Here is an 18,378-nt window from a genome sequence, read left to right as displayed (position 1 = left end):
ATGTAGGTTTGGATTTTTTTTTCTCCCTAAATAATAAAAACCACCATTTACAAACTGCATTTTGTGTTTACTTGTGTTATATTTGACTAATGGTTAAATGTGTTTGATGATCAGAAACATTTTGTGTGACAAACATGCAAAAGAATAAGAAATCAGGAAGGGGGCAAATAGTTTTTCACAGCACTGTATATATATATATACATACAGATATATACACATACAGATATATACACACACACATATATATATATACACATACAGATATATACACATACAGATATATACACATACAGATATATACACACACATATATATATATATATATATATATATATATATATATACACATACAGATATATACACATACAGATATATACACATACAGATATATATATATATATAGCAAAATACCCGCGCTTCACAGCGGAGAAGTAGTGTGTTAAAGAGGTTATGAAAAAAAAAGGAAACATTTTAAAAATAACGTAACATGATTGTCAATGTAATTGTGTTGTCATTGTTATGAGTGTTGCTGTCATATATATATATATATATATATATATATATATATATATATATATATATAATATATGTGTATGTGTATATGTATATATATATGACAGCAACACTCATAACAATGACAACACAATTACATTGACAATCATGTTACGTTATTTTTAAAATGTTTCCTTTACTTTTTCATAACCTCTTTAACACACTACTTGTCCGCTGCGAAGCGCGGGTATTTTGCTAGTATATATATATATATATATATATATATATATATATATATATATATATATATATATATATACACACACATACACATATATTATATATATATATATATATATATATATATATATATACATACATATACACACATACATGTAGTTTCAATAACATAGAAATCAATATAAACAACATTAACATCATTATCATATGAGAATATGAAGTAATATATAAGAAGCACATTTCATATAAATATAAATTATTAAACAGTAAAATCCATCCATCCATCCATCTATTTTCCAACCCGCTGAATCCGAACACAGGGTCACGGGGGTCTGCTGGAGCCAATCCCAGCCAACACAGGGCACAAGGCAGGAAACAATCCTGGGGTTTTATCTTTATTTTATTTTATTGTAGAATCAACTCCTACCTGCGCACACCAGGGCGGCCGTGGGCGGATGCGTATGGTGTATTCACTCCATGTTATCGTGCATTGCGCTGTCACTGGTATTTTGATAAAAGAATCTGAACAACATATAAGAAGCGTATAAATTATTAAACAGTAAAACATTAACATTTAAGAAGTAAAGTTACATTAAGTACTACTGCAGTGCCTTCGGGTATACCTCATTTTTTGTTTGCCCATTACATGCTTAAATGTATACATTTTTTGGTGCACCTACCCGAGAACACGCGACATATAACCGAGCGTGGGAGAAGCATGGATTTTAAACACGCGTTGAGTTCATCTGCTGGTCTCCCTCGTGGAATAACTGGTAATGTTTGACTAAAATCTACAGCGAGTAAAACGACATTACCTCCTATTTTTTTTTTTACGATCTCTGAGATCTTGCTTTTTTGGTTCAAGGCTTCATAAGCTCTTTTATGTTCTATGGTGTACTTATCCCAAACCATCATCTTTGAATGTTGCAAGACTTTCGCCTTGTATGTAGATCGGGGTAATTACATTCATTGCATTCCTAGTCTGAATCACAATCTGATTGTATGGGTGGTTACCTGGCACTGTAGGGTTGCCACCCGTCCTTTAAAATACGGAATCGTCCCGTATTTGAGAATGAAATTGCGCGTCCCGTTTTGAATCAATACGGGACGGGATTTATCCCGGATTTTTTTTATCATTTTTTTCAAAGCAGCGTCTCACGCAAATCATCCCACACGCATTTTATGAAGATGCCTCCTTTCGTACTTTTGATTGGGTAATACTTGACGTCATCGTTAGTTTGATTGGTCTTTTTAACTGTCCAGTGAGGAGGGCGGGTCTTTTAAGTAGAGTCTGCAAAGTGTTGGCACTGGGATGTGGCACCCGCTGCAGTATGCGTCCCTTATTTTTTTGTATTAAAAGTGTTAACCCTACCTGGCAGGTAACAGTTATGTTTGATCATGAAGTCGTCTAAAATCCGCCACGTGCCCTCTTTTAATTGTGAGAAGCAGATATATATAGCCAAATTCTCGCGCTTCGTTGCGGCGAAGTACTGCTTTTAATTTTTTAAGAAAAGAAAACCTTTTTAAATGGATCGAAAATACAGTATACCAATAACAATTTGTTAAGGATCTGTTTTTTTCTGAACCTCGCTTTTCACAGCTGTCGCGCTACAGCGTGTGTTTCGTTTATTTGACAGTATGTAGATCGTGGTAATTACATTCATGGCATTCGTTTTCTGAATCACAATCTGACTGTATGGGTGGTTACCTGCCAGGTAACGCTTGTGGTTGGTCAGGAAGTCGCCTTACATCCGCCACGTGCCCTCTTTCTGTTCCCAGAAGCTGATCATAGAATGGTTTTAATAGTTTACTTTCAAATAATGCAAAGAGTATGCGACACGTGTTTCTCCCTAATTCTGGGCTCATCAGGCATACACACTCACTTCATCCCCTCTCGGGAATCGAATCTCTATCGTCAGCACCAGAGTTGAAGCCCCTAACGTTGCGGTCAGCAAGTCGGCTAACATCCGCCATGTGCCGTCTTTCAGTTGCGAGAAGCAGATCATAGAATGGTTGAAACTGTTGCCCCTAACGTTGCGCTACGGCGTGTGGTTCGTTTACACCTCGTGTCTTCTCATTAAACTTTTATCTCGCGAATATGTTATTGCAATCCGCAGCGGGAGCGTTTCTATAAACTTAATTTAAACTTACATTTTACACCGTGCTTTGTATCCCTTATGAACATGCTTGTATGCTTCACTCGCTCCCTTCTCAATTGTTTAATTAATTTTTTGTTCTTCGCTGTTTGCGGCTCTTCCTTCATTTCTCCCTACTGAGTTCACAGTCTTTTCATGTGATTACGTGGGAGGCGTGATGATGTGACACTCAACTCCGCCTCCCACGGCCATCAAGCTGCCGTCCATTACAGTATATTGTCAAAAATGAGGTTCCAGTTATGACCATTACGCGTTGAATTTCGAAATGAAACCTGCCTAACTTTTGTAAGTAAGCTGTAAGGAATCAGCCTGCCAAATTTTAGCCTTCCACCTACACGGGAAGTTGGACAATTAGTGATGAGTGAGTCAGTCAGTCAGTCAGTCAGTGAGTCAGTGAGTCAGTGAGGGCTTTGCCTTTTATTAATCAGTATAGATTTATGTATTTACTTATTTAGTTATTTATTGAGCTATTTTAACAAGACAAATTTTCCCTTTAGGGTAAAATAAAGTGTGATGTAAACCTGCAGTACAACTGAGCAAATCCTGTCACGTCTTACTCCAACTCACAAGCTGTAATTGACAACAGCAGCTCTCTTATTCACACCAGAAGATCCTAGGTGTATTTGGGGGGTTGTAATTTGTTTGTTATAATTTATATACATACTGTATAATATATATAATATATAAGATATCTATCTACTGTATCTATCTATTACAGAAAGTAACTGCAATCCAATTGGTGATTTTGTATTCTAGAGGTGGGGTTAAGCCTGGAAATACAACAGATGGATAATCAACCAGTTTAGGCTGGCTTCTTCTGGCTCCCCTTTAAAGTCTGTGCCACACATTATTTCTACCAGAAATCCCACTGGCAACACCCAAAGCTGACCAATGGTGAAGTACTATCTATCTCAGTGAGATACACTTTCATTTGTAGCCTTTTAATCACTATTCTATGCTGAATATCCCATTGTCTAAACCACAGTGCCAACCACCGATGATGGTTTAGAGTTATTGGCATTTCAAGGCAAAATCAGAATAGCTGTGCTAGTTTCTGATCTCTTTCTACACTCCCCTTGGGACAATTAAAGTTCTATCTATCTATCTATCTATCTATCTATCTATCTATCTATCTATCTATCTATCTATCTATCTATCTATCTATCTATCTATCTATCTATCTATCTATCTATCTATCTATCTATCTATCTATCTATCTATCTATCTATCTATCTATCTATCTATCTATTAGCATTCTCAAACTTGTTTCATTCAATTTTAAAATCGAAAGCTCAGGACATAGTGTCAGTCCATCACTGTCCCACTAACAGACAGACACGCACCACTTACACTTACGCAGGGCCAATTTCAAATCTATCTATCTATTGTACTGTATGTAAATAAAGATAAGTTGGTGAGTGCTTGTATATGGTTTTTTTTTTCACAAAAATAGCTGCCCAGATTTTAAACAGTATTTCTGCCATCTTAATGTTCCAGGGGCACAAGTTATCACAAGTGTCATAAAATGGTACACTTTAGACAGGTTACAATGGTGTTATGTTGGCACTTGGTTTCAACACATCTGAGTCTAGATCTGGGTTTGATTTATTTCACTGTCTTTTCATGGCCCCATGCCATCCAAGAGTGTAACCATATTCAGGGCCAGCTCAAGGGTACATGGCACACCTTGGCTATATTGATCCCCCTTGGAGACTGGAGCACATTCATATTTTTACATTGTATAAGTGTACAAGTGGGGGGATTGGGCCACCCTTGGATGATCTGAGTGTATTCATGTTTATTTTTAATATTTAATAATATACTGTGGGGGAGAGGGTTCCCCTTAGAGATCACAGCATGTTCATATTGGTATGTACTGTTAAAGAGCAGGGATCTCTGGTCCTCTTGTAATTGGACTATTATGCGCTATAATGACTTTTGATAGAAGAGCAAAGGATGAGGGTTGGATATGCCTTGATGCCCACCAAGTCATGGTGCCCTTAGGCTTGTGCCTACTTGGATTTGGCCTAAAGCTGGCTCTTATATGGTCTCATTGCTCAATTTCACACATGTACAATCAAGTGATATTGCATGAGTTGTTTTTTTTTTTCAATTCACTTTTGAGAAATGTGAGGTGAAGTGGTGGCTCTGAGGCTAGGGATCTGTGCTAGCAATCGGAAGGTTGCCATGTCGAATCCTGTAAATGCCAGAAGTGAGTCCACTCTGTTGGGCCCTTGAGCAAGGCCCTTAACCTGCAATTGCTCAGTCCTGGGTATCACGTTAACTTGCATCCAGCCCTACAAGCAAGTCCTCCAACTTGCAGGGAACACTCAGGGATTGGTGATAGGATTGGCACTCCAGCCACTGTAAAAAACTCAAACTGTTCCATTCCATTCCATTCGAACTAATGTGGTGCTGAGGTGCCATTCATTGCACAGCTGCGCTCGGCTACTAATTTGGGATCCTGAAGTGGTCTGTCATGTGGCTGGTGTGGCAACGCGCTGTTTCAGAGCACACTGCCAACCTTTCTCTTTGACAAAGGCTTTTGCTGTATAAATAGTAATAATAATAATAAAAGCAGGGGAGCATGAAGGCACAGTAGGTAGTGCTGCTGCTTTAGGGATCCAGCATCCTGGGTGTGGAATCACATTCAGATGTTGTCCTTATGGAGTTTGCATGTTCTGCCCACATTTGCTTGGGTTTTCCTCCCACATCCGGACGTGCAGGTTAGGCTACATGGGTAGGGTATGCAATTTAATGGTGTCCTGTCCAGGATTGTTTCTTGCCCTGCACTTTTGCTGCCTTGAAAGGCTGCTGTCCCTCTGCATATCCCAATTGGATTAAGCAGACTTTGGGAATGCATGTGTATATGAATGCAACAATACATTGCATTAGAGATTATAATATTATTATACATCTGATGATACTATGCACTCATAAAGTGTGACAGAAGTCTGTTACAGCAATCAAGGATCATAGCTTGTAGAATAAGTTACTCCTTTTCCATGGTGTAAGAAATGGAAATGCTCTGTCTGTATTTAAGTCGTGTCCGAATTTGTTTTACTTTTTCCAAAATTACAATAACGAAAGACCTTAAAAATTAAACATATTAAAATCAAGTTCTTTGGTACATTATAGACTAGTACTGTCTCTCCAACTCTGACTGATAGGAGTCTGGAAGGCTGATTTATATGAATTTTAAAAGTCAGAATCTGATCTAATCATCCATTCATCCATCCATTGTCCAACCTCGCTATATCCTAACAGAGGGTCACGGGGGTCTGCTGGAGCAAATCCCAGCCAGCACAGGGCGCAAGGCAGGAACAAACCCCTGGACAGGGTGCCAGCCCACCGCAGGGCACACACCCACACACACACCAAGCACACACTAGGGACAATTTAGGATCGTCAATGCACACCTAACCTGCATGTCTTTGGACTGTGGGAGGAAACCGGAGCACCCGGAGGGAACCCACGCAGACCCGGGAAGCAAACCCAGGTCTCCTTACTGTGAGGCAGCAGCGCCACCACTGCGCAACCTGATCTAATCAGTTAAATAAAAATTGAATGAACTGTAATACTTACTTTTTACAAAACAAAATTACAATATTATCATATTGCAAATATTCAAAACTGAGGTACCTGTGCATTCCTGTCCGTTATTCAGTTGTTAAAACTGATATTGTACTATAATGTAGTCGGCCCTTCTACATGCCTTGTGATGATACAGAGCAAACTGCTAATAGTATAATATAAAAATAAAGATCAACTACCAAGAATTTGTGTTTGGTGTCTGTCCTATCATATCATTTTCTGTGAGATTTGACTTTATTACTGTTTTCAAAAAGAAATGGACACAGATTTCTAGATTGCTACAAAAAGGTTAAGCTTGAATGTGTCAAAAGGAGCGTTAACTTCTTCAACTCACAGTGCTTTGAGTGGGTGAATGGCATGTGGGTGTTGTGCCCCAAGTTGCTTAAGAGTAGAAAAATAACAAAAACGTCTAGCCATGGCATTTGACTCTTCCCTGCATGTGTTTCCACACAGTCTGCCTGTTCTGTGCACACGGCTTTATTACAAGAGATTTGCGTTACTGGAAGAATGTGACTTGGGTTCATTGCATTTTACATGAAATTAGCTTTGCTGGAAAAAGAAAGAAAGAAAGAAAGAAAGAAAGAAAGAAAGAAAGAAAGAAAGAAAGAAAGAAAGAAAGAAAGAAAGAAATGTGCTCAAAGCTCCCTCACCCACACTCAATTATTTTTGCATGGACACTGTGAGACGCAAATCACTGCCATTTTAGCCTTTCCTTTATTCAAGCATATTTATTGTTTAAAAGCAAATGTTTAAAACCATATTTTAGCCCATTTCATTGCAACCCTGTCTCTGTGCTTGATCAGCCCCCCATGAAGCCTGAATTTAAACCACAAGCAGGGAGCTAAAGCTGAATTTAAAGTGAAGCCCCAACCCCAAAAAAAATGCACAAAATATTTAAAATATAACTTCTTAGAACAAAAGCATATTTTCTGTGTGTCCTCATTTTTGACAGACTTTCCACTAGCAGGATATATAGTTCAAGGCTGGAAAGACTGCTAAAGCTGACGTAGTCGTAGGTGTGCATGCTTAGGATTTGTCTCATATTTCTCTACTCGATCTTGTGGATGGAAAAAACAATGCAAGCAGGGTGAAGAAATGACGTGGTGACTGGAGGTTTCCAGCAGAAACCCTCATCCTCAAGCTATAAAATTCTTGCTATTGTAGCATCATTTTTCCATTCTAGTGGATGGATTACTGTTAGATGGCAAAGTAGGCATGGAATAGCACGTAATTGATGTTAGATAAGTATTAGGTTCATATTTGATACAGAAATGGAAAACTTTCCACAAAAATATGCATACATGTCTGATTCTCATTTGTGTAAAGCTGTCAGTTAAACTGCATGCATTTAGTTGGGAGTGCATTTTATTTTTGATGAAATGCTCATATTGAGCTATTTTAAACCATTCGGTAAAATCTTCGATTTTCATATTTTGAGGATAGCAGTACACTGAGTTTTATGGATACATTAATGTAGAATACGCTAACATGGCATAAACATACCAAAATAATGGATTGGCCTTGGAGTGGAGGGGTTAGAGACAGAGGTGTGATTCAGCACTTAGACAATGCTGATGGTGGGTAGCCTTTAATATGATTTAGTAATTCTCCGGTTGAAACTGCTGTCTCCTAGTAGCCACAGCCACCATGCCGATCTTCCTCACTATTAGAAATAAAAGTGTCAGAGTGATTCTTCAGGGTGATACCATTATGGAACCATTTTTGATTCCCAAAAGAGTCATGCATGTGAAGGTTCATTCCAGAACCTTTATTTATTTAGCTCTGTAACGGGCTCCATGAATAACCAATAATCTAATAAACAGATGATAACAAATTATTAAATCTCCAGTGGGTTCATGGAGTTTTCACTGCACAAAGCGACACAGGCTGAGTTCAGGTTTTCTTGATCTGTTAGTTTCCTAGGTAGGCTATTTGACATTAAAGATTTCAGTTTTGTTCATATATTAGGAACCTTTTGCAAAAACCAAAGAACCAACTTCACATGCAAAAAAAAAAAAAAAAACCTTCACAGAATAACATGGCTCTATGAAGAACCATACAACCCAGTAAAGTGCCATTAAAGAACCAGTATTTGTAATGTGGCTCCATGTGTGCTTATCTAACTCATCCACTACCTGCACATTCACACCTGGGGACAAAGACAAAACCATCTGTGTCACCTTCTTCAACTTCTTCAGCCAATCCAAAATAGAATTCTTCTCAAGATTCATTGACAGCAATTGAATTAGCAGCGGAGGAACACCTCTGAACTCCTTGCAGATAAGTATGACCCAAACACACACACCTCCTCCTTCTATGCTTTACATCGGCCCCTTTCATGACAATCTTCTTTTGATAAAGTTGCCCCATTTTGTAGTCTGTGGATACCTGAGCAACCTGTCATCTCTCAAGTAGGGTCCTCTGACATTACAATGCTTTAAAGTACAAAATCTTCTTTGCTCCATTCTTTTTCTTTTTAACAACATTAACAGACCACATATTGCTGCTGCCTCGCAGTTAGGAGACCAGGGTTCGCTTCCCAGGTCCTCCCTGCATGGAGTTTGTATGTTCTCCCTGTGTCCGCGTGGGTTTCCTCCGGGTGCTCTGGTTTCCTCCCACAGTCCAAAGACATGCAGGTTAGGTGCATTGGCGATCCTAAATTGTCCCTAGTGTGTGCTTGGTGTGTGGGTGTGTGTGCACCCTGCAGTGGACTGGCGCCCTGCCCCAGGTTTGTTTCCTGCCTTGCGCCCTGTGCTGGCTATATTGGCTCCACCAGACCCCCGTGACCCTGTAGTTAGGATATAGTGGGTGGGATAATGGATGGATGGATGTTGATGTGATATTTTTTGAAAAGGCAAAACTCAAAGGCCATTGGAATGCCAAATAGCTGACGCAGGGTACAAACTGCAGAACAGTACTGTAAAAAAAAGTGTGCCATTCCCTCTTTTCCCCATCATACAATATTTGACATGATGTACTTGTTATTTTCATTGTAATCGAACACATGTGATTTAAAAGGTGTGTGAAAGTGTTTTCTATTGTAAAGGGTCAGGGGCTTTTTCGACTAGTTCTGTCCATCCATGTAATAGCGGGTCGGTAGGACATCGCCTTTACCGCTAGAAAACAGAGTATTTTGCATTACCATAATCCAGATACTAAAACTATACGTGTAAAAACCGTTGTATACAATTTCAAGAATTATTATAAAAACTCTTTAGAAAAGCAAAAAGCGTGTTCTGCCGTTTAATTAATTCAACCAAGCCCCGCTGCATCCCTTCACTCCCCTTTGTGTTTTTCTTTTGGCGTAATCTTTGTGGGTCGTCTCGCTGTGCTCATCCTAGCTAAAGGTGTCCGTGTCGATCTTCACAATCCCCTGGAATGTGCGGCGGCAGCTTTGTATGAGGAATGCGTAGAGCGACGCGTCCCGACAGCAGCCAGGGAGGCAGGCAGGCTGCGAGGCTCCCGGCGCGCTCCAGCGGCTAATTCTTTCCAGATTCACTAGGACAAAGTGCCAGCGAGGAAGCGTCATATCCAAAAAGTCTGAAGTCCACGTCAGAGTTTTATGTGCTTCGAGCATTGAAAAGAAAAAGGTGCCGTTTGAAATGGCAATGGACCGTTATTACGGTGATTTAACGCCTGCATTGAGACTAGTTACACCAAAAACATGATGAAAACAGTCAAGTGCGTGTACGCTTGGACCCACACTTGAAGGTGTCGTTGATCATATTGTTTTTACATTGAGTTGCACTTACTAAATTAAATAGAGCTGTAATTTGAACTCTTATTTTTTTAGAATCGGCAGGCATTCAGTTCCATCAGAGATCTGAATGTTATTTAGTTCGCCGTTTATTTTGATCATCATTACAAGAGAAAGTATAACAGATTATACTAAAGAGAAGCCTGAGAGTATTTTGAGTCCTGCTTTATGTATTGCAGTCCCGAGATCGCCCCCTCAGCCCCCCCCTTCACTGACACACACAATCACACACACAGAAGAGAGCGCGCGGGCAGACAGAATGAGTGCGCTCTCCTCCCCCCTTCACCCACCCATTCCTCACTTTCTCTAACTCCTCCTAAAGAATAAGTTCGGGACAGCCTTATTTTATTTTTTTATTTATTTATTCTAAATGGGACCGGCCTGGAAGGGAAATGGGCTGGATTTGGGAATGCCTGCAGGTATATGAAAGGAAATTTCTTGATCAGAGGGGAATTATGTAATTCCGCTGGAGGAATGCATCCAGACATTTTCGATTTAAATTGATTGACAGCATTCGGGAAGGTCGTATAAAAGTGAGAGCAGGCATCTCTTCGCCCACTTGCAGCAAAAAAGTTGTATCGTACCTGGATCAAGTGGATCTAAAGACTGCTCGTTTTTTATCTTAAGGGATTTGTACTGCTTCCCGAGATTCTTCTTCTTTATATTTTGTGTTTGGAATACTGAATAGTACTTGAGGGTTTCTGACATATTACACTTTTAGCAGGTAAGGTGTTTAAATTGTAATTAATTCGTTTATTATTGTTATGTACTGATGCTGGTAGTATTCTATTAACAGATGTTGCTTGACATTTATAAGCAATCTTTAGTAAAATGGCACAATCTATAAGTATATACTATTTTATATACTATAAAAATGCTATTTATTATGAAAAATGCCATTTAGCTTGGATGATTAGGGCTGTGTGCCATATATGAATGTATGATACAATTAAATGATTGTAATTATTTTGCTTTAATTAACCACAATATATGTGTAGATGAACTGATAATTAACAATGACACTGGGTGAGCAGATATGTAATGATGCTATTGCTCCATATACAGAGACATTTGTTTGTAATATTTATTCTTTTCAAAATATAATAGTTTTAATAACATTTGTTATTTTATAAGGTAGTATTAACTCAATAATAAAGACTTTTTTTAACTTCGCTATATAAATGTAATGAATTATTATTATTATTACTTCAGTTAAAAACCTCTACATATCTGTTTTTAAACATGTGCATTATTTAGTTGAATCAAGTGTTTTTTTTTTTGTTTGTTTTTTGTTTAAGGAGTGATGGTTCGCTGGAGTAGACTGCTATTGCTGTTAATTCACATATGTTTTTGTGGTTTTGTACAAGCACAAGGTAATACAATTCTTCCATGAATACTGCACAGTGTATGATTAAGAAGATGAGTGGGGTTTAATGAAGGACATCTTTTTAATTGTTTTAGATAAGCCCACTATTGAATAGTTGTATTCTTGATGGTTGAATGTAGATTGCCAGAAAAGTTGTTGGAAAAGAATTTGAGCCGTTACATCTGAGCGACTCTCACAGAAATGTTTTGCTTGCAGAGTAGGATGTTCCTTTAAATACATAGCCATGCTCCTGGAAAACTGTGTCCTGCTTCAGAAATAAAAATGAAGTAATGTATTCCGTATATCATCAGATATCATTTTAAAAGTAAATATTTGCATTCTTTCAAATGATTTACTTTTCCTCTTATTTCTAACATTGAATTGGATTAAGTAGTGAGGGGACAAATAGATGGATGGATGAAGAGTATCAGGTTCAGTTTGTTACTTTACCATTTCTTGCTATAATAAGGCAGTAAAATATTATTTGAACTGATCAGCGTTCTCCTCTTGTAGATGGTGACTTAGAAGAAGAATTTGAATTTGACCTGTTTGAAATCAGTAATATCAATCGCAAGACACTGGGAGCCAAACTTTTCCGGGGTCCAGACCTTCTTTCTCCTGCCTATCGCTTCATTCGATTTGACCACATACCTCCAGTAGAGCAGAAGACTCTCAATCAGATTCTCAAGCTGATCCAGAACAATGAGGGCTTTGTCCTTACGGCCACTTTGCGGCAGGACAAGGGCTCTCGAGGCACTCTTATATTCCTGGAGGGCCCAGACCCTAATCAGCGGCAGTTTGAGATAGTGTCTAATGGCAGGGCAAACACCTTGGACTTGGTATATTGGGTGGAAGGCTCTCAAAATGTGATATCCTTTGAATATGTGGACCTTTCTGACTCCCACTGGAAGAACATAACGATTCAGGTGCAAGGAGAGAACGCCAATTTCTATGTTGGCTGCAGCCTTATTGACAGCATCATATTGGATGAGCCCTTTTATGAGCATCTAAAGTCAGGCATTGGCAGCCGAATGTACGTCGCTAAAGGAGCATATCGGGAAGATCACTTTAGGGTAAGGTAAAAGAATTAGTTGAACAGCATTAGTTGATTTTGTATACCGTAGTGTTTTGCAAGTTCTTTAGCATATACCTGTATTTGTTATAAGGGAGAAACTGAAGAAGATAAACAGTAAAAAGAACCTTTTTATAAATGAACTACACCCACTTTACTAAGACAGTGTATTCTGTTAGGTACCTTAATACATTTTCTAAAACCTTGTCAATGAGAAGGTATTCTTCTAAAATTGCTTTACTTTCCCTGTGCTGCTCAGTGGCGCAGTAGTTAGTGCTACTAACTCTGGGGACATGAGATCAGATCCTAGCTTTGCACGTTGTTGCCCTTGTGTTCACACTGGCCTTTTCCCGGTATTCCATTTTTCTCCCACGTCCAACATATACACATACCAGGTGATTTGGAGTTGACCCGATGCTTGCGGTGTGTTAATTTGTAAAATTATGCACTGTGATAGACTGCCGTCCTATCTGGGGTTGGCTACTACCTTGTGATTCATGGTGCACGGATTAGCTTCGGCTCCCTTCAAACCTCAAACCGAAAAAGCATGGATTAATTATATGCCTTACTAATTTGAAGCCAAATACATTTTTCTGCATGTTTATGTGAAATTCCAAGGCAGTGGATTCTTTGATAAGATTAATGTTTTGTTTTAATGGTTATATTTCTCTGTTATGCAGAATGCAGTACTACCATCCTTTATTATCATGCCATAATGGTAAAGAGAAAATGACTGATATCAAAGACTAACAATCGGACCAAATGTCCAGTTTCTTAAAATTAAACTCTCCTATGAAGCTGCATGTTAAAGAGTTAACATCTGAACTACAAATATCATAACACAGCAATGCTAAATGTTTATTCATTTACTGCAACATAAAAACCTCTAGCCAGAAGTGCATCACTAAAACATATTTGTACTTTGTAATTCTAAAGGTTTATTGTATCATAGTATGGCAGTTTTACACTTTTTGTGAGCTATTAACTTATGTCTTAATATCTCCTCTAGGGTTTACTGCAGAATGTGCGCTTTATTTTTGACACCACAATAGATGACATTCTTCGCAACAAAGGCTGTGATGTAAATGCACCTGGTAAGTGCTAATGCCTCTTTCAGAAGTGTAACCACATCATTTCCTCTAAAGATAAAGAAAACAATGTAAGTTTAAACCAAAAGGCAAAATACACACTGCATCTGACATAAATAACTTGTAGTTTATATCTTGTTTGCATTGTGAAAAAAAATGGCATAACTTGAAGCTGATATGTAACACCAGGGCAATGCTAGATATGAAGTTACATGAAGGCACTGTGTGCTACTGTATGTCCAATCGAGGTGAAGCAGGAAAGCATTTATAGTACTAACATTCGTTACATTTGTCATTTAATATTGTAAATATATGTGGTTTTATTCAGAAATGTGCAACTAAGATTAGTTAAACAACATCAACATTAAAAACGAATACTAATGTAATAAAAACTGTACCCGTCAGTCTCACAGCCATAATATGATTGAGAAAGTCACAATTTAATTCTCTGTAATATTTCTCCTACAATCAGATGTCTTCATTGAAAGCACAATTAATTATTATCAGCTCTCCTAGCAGTGGCTGTAACAAATCAGCCAGAAGTACTAAACTCCCTCAGGATTTTATATGAAAAAAAAGTTATGCCTAAATACATTCATTTAATGATCTGTGTGACTCATATGCAAGTGGAGTAATGAGAGAGTAATGGGAGTGTATGAAATCATTTTGGTCAGCCTGTTTGGCATTCTTCTTGCTGCTGCCTAGAATAGAAGAATGATGATTCACATTAGGAAATGTATCTAGTATTCTGACATCCATTTTAACTGTTAACTCAGCTGACATAATGTTTGTTAGTCCACAAATTTCAGAATTCTTTGAAGTGAACTTAAATGTAACCACTCAGATTTAGAAACTGGAGAAACAGCAAAAATCCACAAGGTTGTATATTTATTGAAAAAGTTTAGTATTGGAGGAACAAATAATGGATTAGGAAATCTTTAATAATGAGTGGGAATGATACTCATTAAAAGTGGAGTAGGAGCAAACTAGTGAAGCATAATGAAGTGTTTTCTCTGTACCAGAAGTAGCCAGTACAGATTGAATTTATATGTGAATAATAGCCTTAATGTAGAATAATGTAAGTCCTATCAAAATTCAGTAATAAATATAGTTAAATATTTTGCAAAGTAGAAAGCTTGCTGTTAATAACATATTAAATTATTTATTAATGGTTTTAATTTGTAAGCTGTTTCCAGGTACCCAAAAATTCTATATACATGAACTACCCAGAAACTCATACTACAAGTATTTTGTCACTGTACACGATATTTCCCTGTACAGCTGCAACAAGTGAAAATTTATATATTTTTCTTCTCCAATATTTGGTGTGAAATATGACCAAATGTAATATATATTTTCAAGACAATCTTATATAATAACAGCCCATTGCTTGTTAATAGTCGCAAATGGGTAATTGTTTGTTAAAAATTAATCCACAAAATGAAATGTTAGTTAAGTATAAATGTAATTTTTATTGTATCATTAAATAAGAATTTGTTTTAATCTATTTCATGACTCATTTAAGTAGTCTATATATTCAACACTAGATTTACTGAAGTCAGTAATCAATACTAGTTTACTACAATTTAAATTGTAAGTAGTGTATAGTAAGTTGAATGTGTTAAAAGTTTTAAATTAAGACAGTACACTTTATCCTAACTGGTAAGAGAACTTAGCTGATGAGTTTTTCCAGTATATCCTGATGCACTATTGGAGATAGTGGAAAAGCTGTCAGAACATTACTACTTATCTATATATGTTAATGTAGCATACTAGGCCACAATCTACAGAGACCTCAGACAGCATCAAAAATAATATAAAAGTGCATCACTGTGTGCAGAAGATTTTAAATGAATAGCAAAATATGCTAAAAATTAATTAGTCTGCACTCTTACATTTTTTTTGTACAAATGAAGAATATTTACAACCATTGTGACTGTACCTGCAAGTAGGCATGCTTCAATATCTTCCCATAGAACAAGAAAACTCATATTGGTTGGCTTAAAGAGCCCGGGGCTGTACTGTGAATGACTTCCAGATTTTTTTTTTTTTTTTTTTTTTTCGGACTTAATGGTTTCCTTTCACAATCCATATTACCTGACAGTAAGGCAAACAATATTACCTTTTAAATCTACCATTCATAGTCATATACCTGTTTCTGTTTCCACCAAGAGGGAGAAAAACTGAAAGAAGTGAATCAGACGTAATCATTCTAAAATAGCAACAATTCAGCGTGTTCAGTTGAGTATAACATTCAATACTGAAAAACTTCAAATGTTCTGTAAAATTAGAGCTATTCCTTGTAATGTGAATTTAGTTTTTTCAAATGTAAAGTATGAATTCAGTTTGCTTTCTGTTATAGTAGGTGGGTTAGCATGCTGCCAATTGAGCAAGATGATATGCTAGCATTGTATACACTAATTTATCATAATACTGAGTTCTTTAGGCGTTAATGTCCCATGAGGCAGTGGCTCAAATACAACTGAGAAAAGAATTATGGGTTATTATAATGCTAAAGCAATTGGTTCAATACGTGGAATTTTTATCTTGGTAAGATTTTCCGCAAAATATGTACTCCAAGGTAGCAGGGTCTTGGAAGCATCTCTTACAAGTTGGTTCATTTTTGAGAAAAAATGCTGCTCTTATTTATATTAAGACCTAATGCACGACTCTGTGTTTTAGAAGAATTTTGGGTTATACTTTAGGTATTGCAATAATCCATGTATGACTCAAACAATGTTATGTCACAAGACCTAATAAAGTCATTGTTTGGTCTCAATAAATCGGACAAATCATCAAAGTGGTTATTCATCTCTGCAATGTGGCCTACTAAATCTGGAATGGTCAAAGGTGACTTAAGTGAGAGTTTCTCATGATATTGCATACTTCAGTATAAGAAATTTTACCAGTGTACCAAAGGCTCTTAATAATCCACATTGCACTGAGATGAATCACTACTTTACTAATGCATTATAAATGTTATTAAGACCAAAAACAAACACATTTTGTTACGGTCTTGTTTCATAACAGTATATTCATTATAGATGTATTTTTGCAGTATCTAAAGTGTTACCAAATTTTGTCTAAGCCTGATACTGTATTTTTAACCACAACAAAAACACTTTTTCTGGTGGAAATGTAACACTGCTCACTCTATCACCAAAAATACTTTTGCCCCTGTTTCAATCACGGTAGTGGGATTGTCATTTTTTCCTAACCAGTGAATTGCGAATCATGCCAAAATATTAACAATGAGTCAAAGATGAGTTAAAAATGGTTCAGGATTTCAATCACTCAAAACATTCCAGTAAACCTACCAAAGATCAGATCTTACTCAAAAAGTGATGCCATGGCAGACCTGTGGGTAGAATGTGCAAAACAGCTAACAAATTTAGAGCAACTGACAATAGTACAGAAGAAACAGCCAAAATTCCTAAAGGCGTATGTGAGAGGGAGATTTGGTTGCTGTCAAAGTTACTAGTGGCTGTGCCAACAATTACTGAATTCAAAGGTTCACAGGGTTTATTAACTGTCTGTTAAATAAAAACTATACTGTGGATGAGTGTCTATTACTTGAGTTATCTTAATTGAATAATGGAAATCATTTGAAATATTTTTACATTTACTTTGTAAGACATGAAAATGAAAAGTTCATACTTTTAAGTAGCGCTGTATACTAATAGGATTGTTTCTTACATCTACATACAAATAGAGAAACACAATTCAGGAAAAAAGTAAGCACTGAACTGATAACTGCCCATTATCCACAGCTGTACATGTCAAATTTTAGGCAGCACTGTGTAATCATACTGTTCCTTCTCAAAATCGTAACTCTTCTAACCAAGATATTAGTGGTTTCCTGCTCTGCTGAATGACGGTAAGCCAGCCTTTATTGTTGTAGATGAAAGACATAATTAGCAGTTCACTTGTGTGTGTAATCCTGAGCAGATCTGTCACCATGAAAGAACTTTTCAAGACTCTAATTCAAATGAATGAAATTTGACTCTTAGCATTTACCACTGAGCTGAAAAACCACATTTGACAATTTGTAAATAAAAAGGTCCTGAAGCATGCAAAGTCTCTAAATAAACAGTTATGTAAAAAAAATTAATAAACCAGATCAAAGGTTTTCTTAAAAAAATCTCTGCTCCTAAGCTGTTTTACATCTGGGCATTAACAATTTAGGGAAAAGATAATTTGGGCAAGAGTCACTGTTAAAAGCCGGCCAATGATTTTTATTTTTGTTATTTTACTTATTAAAGAAACTATTAGGGTTTTAGAAATAATGCATTACAAATTGTGAAATGTGTGAATAGCATGATCGCATGAGCACTAACTTAAAAGGTATTTATAAATTGCATTTAAAAGACAGAATTGCATCAGTAAAAATAGCCCAACCACAGCCTCGTATATGGTACCTTCTGTTCCTCGATCCCCTAGTAGACTGGTGCATGAAGTGCTCTACACGTTTACATTTGACCCTAGACTCATACACCAATTCAAAGTGACATGGTGCTGCCAAAGGCGCTTCCCAACCCTGGATTGGATTAAGTAGGTTTGGGTATTTTAGGTTGCATTATGTCATGTAGAAGCTCTGATATATTTGTGGTGAG

At 37.1% G+C, this 18,378-nt stretch overlaps 1 protein-coding gene across 3 annotated transcripts in view; it reads left to right on the top strand.

Annotated features, from left to right (window-relative positions):
* Positions 1-10,618: 10,618 nt before the first annotated feature.
* Positions 10,619-18,378, top strand: part of thbs2a (thrombospondin 2a) — a 93,948-nt gene continuing 86,188 nt past the window's right edge. For 2 of the 3 annotated variants that reach the window (XM_028821005.2, XM_028821004.2), the window contains exons 1-4: positions 10,619-10,963; positions 11,538-11,612; positions 12,119-12,678; positions 13,687-13,771. In XM_028821005.2, coding sequence (XP_028676838.1) covers positions 11,543-11,612; positions 12,119-12,678; positions 13,687-13,771 — 715 coding nt within the window. In that variant the 5' untranslated portion in view covers positions 10,619-10,963; positions 11,538-11,542. The remainder of the gene's footprint in view (positions 10,964-11,537; positions 11,613-12,118; positions 12,679-13,686; positions 13,772-18,378) is intronic. The other variant, XM_028821006.2, reaches the window with a different exon arrangement.

The sequence above is a fragment of the Erpetoichthys calabaricus genome, chromosome 15 (genome assembly GCF_900747795.2).
Source record: "Erpetoichthys calabaricus chromosome 15, fErpCal1.3, whole genome shotgun sequence".
Classification (NCBI taxonomy): Eukaryota; Metazoa; Chordata; class Cladistia; order Polypteriformes; family Polypteridae; genus Erpetoichthys; species Erpetoichthys calabaricus.
The sequence above is the reverse complement of the archived record's forward strand: the minus strand, read 5'-3'. Positions and strand labels throughout refer to the sequence as shown.